At 41.5% G+C, this 10,420-nt stretch overlaps 1 protein-coding gene across 2 annotated transcripts in view; it reads right to left on the reverse strand.

The window, feature by feature from the left end:
• The window catches only part of gnal (guanine nucleotide binding protein (G protein), alpha activating activity polypeptide, olfactory type), a 45,333-nt gene that overhangs the window by 20,892 nt on the left and 14,021 nt on the right, over nt 1–10,420 (reverse strand). For both annotated transcript variants that reach the window (XM_034612468.1, XM_034612470.1), the window contains exon 5: nt 3,797–3,894. In XM_034612468.1, coding sequence (XP_034468359.1) covers nt 3,797–3,894 — 98 coding nt within the window. The remainder of the gene's footprint in view (nt 1–3,796; nt 3,895–10,420) is intronic.

Consider the following 10,420-nt stretch of genomic DNA (forward strand, 5'->3'; position numbering starts at 1 on the left):
CATACTGCACAATGCACTGAGCCTTTGGGAAAAAATATGATGTTTCTTAAATAATCCGTCGTACTCGATCAAAATAAGGCTATGGTTTAACACTGAATATTTTAGAGGTAAAAATATTTTAAACAACAAAAAATGTGAATTTGAAACAAATTTCTGCATCTTAAGCAAACTCCAGTCGTTACACTCTCGATTCCTAACCCAGCATCAGCTCTACCTCTGTCCCAGGCCTCATTCTTAGTGCAGGAAATAAACTCTATTGCTGTATCACTCTTCATAGCCTCATTTCTCCAGTTACATTCACAGACTCCAGCTCCAGCAGCAGCTCCATCCAGGGCAGCTCTGCTCAGCCCCAGTCCCTGCTGCTGTAACCAGACATCCCAGCCACTGCGCACACAACAACACACAGAGATTCATCACAGCCCAAACATCATCTAACACTGGACAGTAATCATCCGACTACAGTTAGGAATACCTCAGTGCATGAACTGTGTCATGAATTCTCATATTTGCTGCGGGACTGCAAACAAGCACTCACACACAAAAGAGAAAAAAGTGAGAGGTTCAGATTTGCGTGTGAAAAAATGTCCATCCAAAGCGTTGCAATGGAACCAGCCCACTGCAGCCGAAAATAGCTTGTAATCAATCAACTGGCAGACACATATCTGTGCTCTTAAAACGTATAAATGTGCAATGCAGAGGGCAGATCAATGGGTGACAGGATTCCAAATGCATCGATATGGACATGCTCTTTGGCATAACAAGCACCCGCCATCGGCCCAGGCCTATTTCCTGTGCCTCTGTCCAATGGGTCGCCTGGCGCTGGAAAAAAACTCTGCCAGGGGAGCAAGGTCTGTGAAGGACAACAGGGATGAAACGGCAGGGGTATATAATGTGCCTTCACAAAATATAAACACTACATATATATCTTCCCCTGTGCTCTGACAGGGAGTTCATGACACCGTCCTCGAGCGTTAGCATGTTAGCTTGCTGCCTGCCAATCTGTTTCTCCCACAAGCAACATGTAAACCAACTTCCTCTACAATTTACTTTCAAGTATGACTGAAAACACTCTGATCACAGACCGTATGAAGAGTCAGCAGGTGTGAAGAACAAAAATAAAACGTGAAATTACAACTTCCTGAACTGAACATCGGTAGATAAGAGGAAGAGGGGACAAAATCGGAACTTTTCAGAATCTAATTGTCTGAACACACAAGAAAAGCCGAAATAACATAACAGACCATTCACCAAAATATGAGTTAAATCCTGCCGGAATCCTAACTTATGAGCTGTGCTCCTTTCCCCTGAAACCAGTTGGCTGCAGAGGTCATCTGCCACTGTTGCACAGGATAGTGGCTGACAAAGTTAAGTGTAGTTAAGTGATCATAATAACAATAGATGGTGTGTATGTGTGTGCAGGTGTGTGTGTGAAGTTCACACCGACAGGTCTGCTGCCATGTAGGACAGAGTATCTCTGAATGCCCTCCATCAGAGGAGTTCACACAGAGGTTAAAACGGAGAGAGGAAGTAAGTGAGAGGCCATGTCGTCTGACAAATACCAGACTTCGATCAAACCCATGATCCTGACAAAAGAGGTATATTGTGATGTTTTTACAGAAGAGTGAGAGCTGCTGCAAATTGCAAATGTGAAAACTGAACATTCCTGATCTAAAGAGTATTTTTCCGTATAACTGAAAGCTTTTGAAAGAGTCATTTTCATTCACTTTCATTTTCATTCTCAAACAAATCACATATATATATATATATAAATATATATATACACTTTACTGTAGACAAGATCACCTGAGCAACAAAACACAAATATCCAACAACTGAACTGCCACTCAAGACACACAAAGGTTTGTATATTTGTTAAGTAAACTCCAGGAAGCTGTAACTTTTTATCATTATTTATTTACTTGATCAACTAAAATGATGATTTGTTGTCCAAACGTATGATGGCTCACCAACCAATCAGGAGCAGCAATATAACAGTTAGACAGGAGATGATTGGATGATATAATAAAGGGCAAGATAGAAGAACAAGCCTCCATCCGCTGGATTCTCACCCCACAAAGCTCAGCATCTCAGATTCTGAGTTTTGTGGAGAAGGAGAAGGAGAAAATGCTTCTTATTACTATACAAAAACTATAGCGACCAGTTTCAAAACCAATGCACACACTCCAACGGAAGAAAAGTCACATATAAACCTGCAGCGCTCGATCTAAATAATGTATTCTCTTCACTGTCTTCATTTCACTCGGTTGATGTTTACTCATGTCACAGGACAACTATATTTTCAGGGCTTCAGACAAGCCCCTGTGGTGTCAGTTACTAATAGAGAATATGGTTTATGAATTCAGCATTCAAAAGACCAGTGTGTTTACAGATGTTTGTTATACCGCTCTGTGTGGTGTCATTATGATACTGGGATATTAACTTAAAAATAAAAAACACGCACACACACACACACACAAGATGCTCTTTGAGATATTGTGCAGTCGCAGTGCACACAAACGCAGACAGAGCAGAAAAGACAAACACAGGCCCTGGACTGTAACAGCTCCACCTTACAGATTCATGTGACTCTCCAACCATCACCTGACTCCTGACTATCTCTCCCCTTTCTATGGAAGCTGCTATCAGGCAGAGCAACCAGAGAAGACTTGACCTAAAGTCAAATTTATGTCCAAGGAACGGAAAGACATTCAGGAAAGACGCGTTGTTTGTCTACGTGCTATACCATCTTTAAAAATAAAGAAACACAAGTCTACGCCCATGTAACACAGGCTCACAGATCGCTGACAACAAGACAATATCCCCAATCACTGATAAAGTGGGCCTTTGACCGAAACCCTCTGCGATAAAAGGAGACAACCTTTGGGATGGGGAGGGGACAACTTTCAGTGGACTGCACTCCAGAGTCTGCACCGTGTGCATGTCCTCATATTTACATGTGAATCCAGAGGTGAGTCAGAGAGGAAGCAGAAGGAGAGCACTGAAATCAGTGAATCACTTTGCATATCCAAACTTCCTTTTACCGACAACAGAGGGGCCCTCTGCTGTCTACAACCAGCTCCCCACGGTGGCCCAAGGTACTGTAGGCGCCTTCCAAACAATCTGGGGCATCAACCTTGCCACACAGCAGCTATCAGAATTTCATAACTACAGTATCAAAAGTACGATTGCATAAAAAAAAAAGAAAAGAGAACTTGACCCACATTGCTTTTGTCCAAAGAGACACTGAAATTTCTGCCTATTAACTCCACAGGTTGATTTTTCCATCCCTCAACAGTGAAATAATAAAAACTGCAGCAGCTTTACAGTCAAAAACATTATCAATAATAATCCACTGAACTCTACAGTTGGATAAAACTAATACAGGCCGGCGCAGGCTTTGCATATCGCCATGGTGAATTGTCAAACATGCAGACGTGAGAAGATATACAGTGGGGTCCAAAAGTCTGAGACCACGTTTCCATTATACAACGGCTGCTTGCCTTGCCACACCCAGAGTAAATACATCTCGACCATATTCACGTATGGCAACGACACCAGCACACGCTGCGCAGCTTTCACCTCAAACATGACACAACAGACGGAGCAGCGTGACAATAGTTTGAAAGGCTGTGAAAGTTAAACCGGCTCACTTCTCCTCCTCACGGTACCTTATAGCTTCACATACCTGAGTACATACAGCAAAGCATGTGCTCGAGAGCAAATCTTTTTTTTAGTCTTTTTTGCAAAGCTCAAAGTCGCAGCAGGAAAAAAAATATATTTTCAAGTTTTGACTCACTATTGTGCGCAGTCGATGAGCTGGTACTCATTGGACCTCTCAAAGCAGGCCTTCACTCCTTCGTCATCCCACAGCTTCTTTGCGTGATCAAAGAACTCCTGAGGGGAAAAGAGAAAAGAAATCATGAAGAAACAAACAAACACACATAACTATAACCTGCAAAATGAAACCATGGTACATACATGGTAGATATTAGTTTCTCTGGTGAACACATTCAACTTCCATAGCTAGGATTATTCCCTCTGATGACAAAATATACATCAATTGGACCCCTGCAAACTCACTAACACTTGTTTTACAGCTACATACAGTAAATATGCACTTCTGCCCCGGCACAGCCACCATCTTCCACTGTTGTGAACAGGGACCAAGGCCTTGTTTTGATCAAGCTCCACCACCAGCAGGAGCAGAAAAACTTGTATTTTGAATTCTAGACAAACAGGCGCCGGGCACCAACAACTGCATGCAGCTTCCTGGAGTGTGTTAGGTTTGGTACGATCCAGCCTACAGACACTCTGGCCTAGTGTACACTCACTTAGACAGACCCCATCCAGCAACCTGTGCAGGATACTTTGCTCAATACAGTTGGCCAGGAAAACCTGAAATTATTGTTTTTACATTTCTGTGTGTGTGTGTATGGATTAAACAAGTAAGATATATAACGTGCTGACTAATGAGCTTTTAAATTATGAGTAGGCATTTTTGTTTTCCAACTGTGGACGGTGCCAGGTTAGCTGTTCCTCCCTGCTACCAGGCTTTACGCTAACAGATATCACTCTGTGTACTCCTGAAAATGTGGAAGTATTTCTTTAAATATGACGGAAGTCACAAAAACAAATGACTTTATGGAAATCGACATAACCCCAAGCACAAACTACTCAACAGCTGAAATCCTTTTGGTCGTACATTACATTATTACACCTAAAAGATTGTAAGAGTAAACATAAACATCACATCCCTCTAATTTAGGCCTTAATTATCAATTATTTTCACTACTGATTAATCTGCATCAAAAGCCTGCCAAACTGAAGCAGAAATATTGATTTTATATTTCCAAAGAAAGTGCAAGAAAAGTTTTTTTCATACTTATACAGTAATAAGAGTACTCCAGTAATAAGTTACTCTGGAGCTGCAAAGATTAATCCATTAACTGATTATCTGATTGAAAGGAAATTTGCTTTTATCTTTTTTGATGAGTGATTAATAGTTTAAGTCATAAAAAGCCCACAAATTTAATGCTTCCACGTTCTCAAATGTGAGAATTTAATGTTTTTCTCCTTTGTTTTACATTATGGTAAATTAAATGTGTGAGTCGGAGAAATCCAGGTAAGTCTAGAAATGTTCTCACTGTTTTGTGATGTGTTATATAACAAACGATTAATCAATTCAGTCAAGAAAATAAAAAGCAGATACTGAAAATGATTTTTGTAAGCCTCAGAAGCAGAGGGAGGTGAACCGAGTTTCTCGTTCACTTCCTCAACACACGTTTATCTAACAGTTCCTGAAATCAAACTCATGACTTTCTGGTCACAAGCTCTCTCCTCTAACTCTAAGCTAAAGCAACAAAGGTGGTACACTCGGAGGATATTGCCTAACAGTGATCAAATGTAGATAACTCTATAGAATAAAATACATAAGTACATAAATATAGCCAGCACCCTTTGCTGTGCAAAATCCATCCATAAGCCTGATGCTGTAAATGGCTATACATAGTCTCAGTGCTTCAGCTGACTTCCTGCTCCTGGACAATGGGGAGCATTATGAGGGGAACTCATCTTATCAATGACTTTGAGACATTTCCCAGGACTCTCTGTATGCCCCAAACAAAGATGATTGGGCTAATATCCCCCGTCGCCTTCTGTGCACGTCTTTCAGATGGGCTCCTCCTCTCGCCTGGAACCACCACATGACTCTCTGCACTCAGCACTGGCTCTGCGCTCTGACTGGGGAGAGGGTGAAAATAGCCCCGAACCAGAGCGAGAGAGGGAGAAGGAGCCTGATAAATGATCACATGCTCCGGGAGAGCTCCTCTCGGCAGATCCGGTGATTAAGTTCAACATGGAGGAAATCCACTGATCCAGTCCACAGAGAAAGTCTCACACAGAGACAGATGTGAAGAGTTGTTTACTTTTTTTTGTTACAGATAAATATAGGCTCACTCTTCAGGCATAAGTCAGGAATAACCTAAACACTATGATGCCATCATGTTATCTGGGAGGGTGGTCAAACATTATTTTCAAGTTAACAGCCGTGGTTTAGCTTCGTGTAACGTAGCATTTTACCTGCTGCGACAAACTCTTGACGAAAAAAGAAAAATGAGGCCATATTTACTTTCTTTCCTGTATTTGCTTGCATTTCTGTTACATTCAAACTTTAACCACCACCTTAACTAACATCAATATGATTCAACAAGGCTGATTACATTCTTTTGCTATTAGTTATACACCACAAACGGGCTCAAAAAACACAAAGAAGGGCCCAACGAAAGCTACCAAGCGCTGGGACTCGATGGAGGGAGGACGAGGGGTAGAGGGTGGAAGGGGCAGAGAAGGGAGAGCAGAAAAAAAAAAAAAAAAAAACTCAGAGTATGGTCCTCAGGGCTCTTTTCCACAGAGGCGTGTGACACTGGGCCTTTGAATAAATGCAGTGTGTGCTGCAGTGCCCTACAGAGGAACTGATAACACAGAAAGAGACCAGAAGGGAATTTGCTTTAACACAAGCTTTTTTAACTCTTTCCTCTGCTCTTCCCCCCCGTTCACCGCCGCTCGAGTCCACGGCCATGAGATGCCGATTCTCTGGTGGCTCTGCGATGACTGATTCTCAGTCCAGCCTTAGTCTCGATGTTCATCAAGTTGGGAGTGTTTCACTTGAATCATATAGGTCAGGCTGACACAGGGAACAAAATGGCCTGAATCTGATTTGACTTTGGATGGTTTGGATCCTCAGTTGCGACGGGATGCTGGGGTTGTTGTTTTTTTTTGTGTAAAGTTTTGAAGCCACCAGGAAGAGAACCAACTACCTCCCTTGTAAACCATCATCATCTCATTTGAAAAGAATATCTGGTAGGTAGCAGTCAACCAGCACAGAAACTTGACTTCCATGGGATACAATCAACAACACATATCTGTGTTAGATAACAATCACCCGGCACAGTGACTTTAATGGGCTCCCTCAGTTAAACAGCTGAAAAAGAGAGAGGGGGCAACTGCAAAAAGCAGAACAACCCTCCATGCCACCAATCACATATCCTCAACTAATCAAATGCAAGAAAAATAACTTCTAGGACACGAAGAATTCAGTAAGAGGGAGTGCTATAGACGAGTTAGCCTTCCCCGGCTGTGGTGGAGAAAAGAAGAAGCACAAATCAGGTCAAGTTCTCTAACAGAAAAGTCACTATTCCAGGTTGGCCCGTAAACTCAAATCAGACAACATTAAATGAAGTTACACACTCACTGTCGCTGGTGCGCACAAACTTAGCTACTGTTTAGAGATTAAACAGAACATCAGTACAGTATCTCCGCACCTCACCACAAAGTAGATCAGTTCCACAAAGGGTGGGGCCGGACAAAGTATGAAGCTCCAGCAGCCGTGTAACAACAGATTGTAACTCATATCTGCGAGCAAGGAATAAACGTTTGTGGACCTAATCCTTGTGTGTTTGTTGGGAGCGCATATGAAGAACATCAACACGTCTCCAGTGCTGTTCAGTGTTTTACAGTGACCAGCTTGTTTTAGCACGGAGAAGGCTTTCACATTTCTGATAGAGGGAAAGCTAACATGGTGCAAAACAGGGGCTGGGGCTTATTTGAATTTGCTCCACTTCAGCTGACACACACTGTCGGGTGGCTAGCGTAGCGACTGCAGTGGCATTTGTTTCCATTTGCATAGACTACCGTTTGTTGTACGTGCCTTTTTTCCATGGAACCTCTGTTAGTCCAAACTGCTGTAGGAAAAAAGTTTTTAAAAATGGATGCTGTGATGATAAAGCCTAAGCATGGGATGTTGTTGACTTTCAAAGGTTTACTCTCGTGAAAATGCAGGTAAATCATATTTTTAAGAATTAAATGGGAATTCTATCCTAAATTTACTGCATAAAAAAAACTACAACTGCAGTGAAGCTCACTTGTCCGAGCCGTTTATGTTGTCTCTGACTTCAATAAAGGCTGATCGTGTAACTTCCCAAAAAGATACTTCATGTAATTTAGACAGCAGCATCAACTATACATTTCCTGGCTTTAAATAGCCATACAAATAACATACAGGAAGCAATCTATTGTTTACGACAAGCCTAATCAACTTCTCCATCAATAACATCTTTCGTAGATCAAGACACCTCCTTTTTCTGAATTATCGTACACATCACAACGGTGTTCTGTCCAAGACACACAAACTTTACAATACTGCCCAGTTCAATTTCCATCCTCAATACCCAATATCTCATACTCAATATACAGTTGTACAGTACTCTAGTATCACTATAACATTTGTTTTTAAAAATATATAATGAGTTCAATCATTATGCAATATCCCTTATAAACCACATAGATTGGACTGGTCGCAATGACACAGCAGTATAATACACATTTATCATTGAAGCAGGCAGAAAACACAATGATTAGTCAGCCGAGAACGAAAGAGAATGGCAAGGGTCAGGGTTTTTAACTACTAATATGTCAATGTAATATATATTTATATACATACACACACACACACACACACACACACACACACACACACACACCTTTACTCCAGTCTCCAACAAAGAGTAAAGGACTATTCTTGGGACCACAGTTATGACACTGGTTTAAAAACATGTGCAGACCAGAAAGTCTGAATCAGTTGAGGGTGTTTTTTAAAGAGCAGCAGCCGAAATAAAATAACTTAACAGCTGAAACGATTAGCGGTTTAATGAATCAGACGATCAACAGAATGTGACTTGCTAAAGTTTTGATAATCAATAAATCGTCTCGGTCTCTTTTGGTTCCAGCTTCTGAAATGTGAAGATTAGCCGATTATATGTTTAATGTCATTATAAATTGAATTATATTTGATATTTGGACTGTTGGCTGACCAAAACAAGACATTTGAAGATATCATCTTTCACTAGGGGAACCTTTCATGGAAACTTTCCGGTATTATCTCACAAATTTTGAGAATCAACCGATTAATTGATAATAAAAATAACTGCAACAGTTGCATTCCAAGTAAAATGTTCATAGTATCACATGCTGAGCTATTACCCACCCTCTCTTCACCTACACATACAACAAGTCACTCAGGGAAAAGTAGGAATTCAAAAGTTACTGTCGTCTACTTCTTCTCACCCGTCACAAATATCTAAGCGGTTTTCCCTTATGACGTTGACACAATTTCCAGAGAATTAGGTCCAGACATTGTCCAGAGTTGCCCTTTCATAAGTGCTGTACACAAACCTGGGGTGTGCAGTAGAAACGATAGAAACATCACTAACACGCCTACTGTGAATTCTCCAGACAATGCTCTATTCACACACGGGCTCAATTGGACATTACACAGACTTTACAATAGGAAGCTAGCAGGGTAAAGTCCGTTTAACGTCTGGTTCGACTGATTCAGACGTTTGCGTTCACACATTACTCCTGCGGGTGATGTCTAGAAAGGTTCAGGGTTGCGATGCAGGTATGTGAAATGCAGCTCTTATCGCTTAAGAGCTACTAAAACGAATTTCACTGCAACAGCATATTTCTCAAGAGTTAAGTCATGGTTCTCCATGACATCATCGGTTCCAAAGTTTCCAGGTTAGATGTGCTGCCACTTTTCGAACCGGCGCCAACAGGTGAAAGCCACAGGTTCCTGATTGGCCGTGTTCCTGCATGGCTGTATTGGATGTCATGCCTGGTGGCACTAAGTGACAATGTAGTGGTGACACTGACGGCACAAGTGAAGCCCGAGACTGATGACAAGCACAGACACTCCACACAGAGCCATGTTGTTCCCGATGGCCTGACCGGGCCTGGGAACTCGACGCCGGCTCTCCCCACGGCCCCGGCCCTCACACAACACAACAACATCGCAGGAGCACAGACGACTGCCGCCCTGTTAACACTCTCACTGTGGACCCTGTCAGGAAATTAACACCCAAATCCTTCTCATGGATATTCCCGAAGAGAAGCGGGAACTTGAGAAAGATCATGCAAAGATTTAAAGTTGCAATGAAAAGACAATACTACTCTAAGGATAAAGCACATTTTGATGCCGTGGATTAGACCTGAGGCTCAGTTAGTGAGGACCCAGCGTTAGCCAAACTTTGAGGCCTTGTTGGAAAAGTCATAGACCATATGATAGCAAAATCTCAAGACCACACATAAAATTCTGCTTATTTTAAATGTTGAGGAACTGAAAACATTATAAAATATTTGCCTGAAGATAAAACAAGACTAAAAGAATCATTAATCTACAAAATACCACAAGACAGTATAAAATGGCCATCACTAAAAGGCCCCTGTCCAACCAACAGTCCAAAACAAGAAGGGATTCAGTTTACAATGATATGAAACCAAGTAAAGTAGTCAAATGTTCACACTGGAAAAGCTAGAACTAGAGTCTTTGTCATTTTTGCTTGTAAAATACTCTATGCTTAAAATT

The sequence above is a fragment of the Hippoglossus hippoglossus genome, chromosome 17 (assembly GCF_009819705.1).
Source record: "Hippoglossus hippoglossus isolate fHipHip1 chromosome 17, fHipHip1.pri, whole genome shotgun sequence".
Lineage (NCBI taxonomy): Eukaryota > Metazoa > Chordata > Actinopteri > Pleuronectiformes > Pleuronectidae > Hippoglossus > Hippoglossus hippoglossus.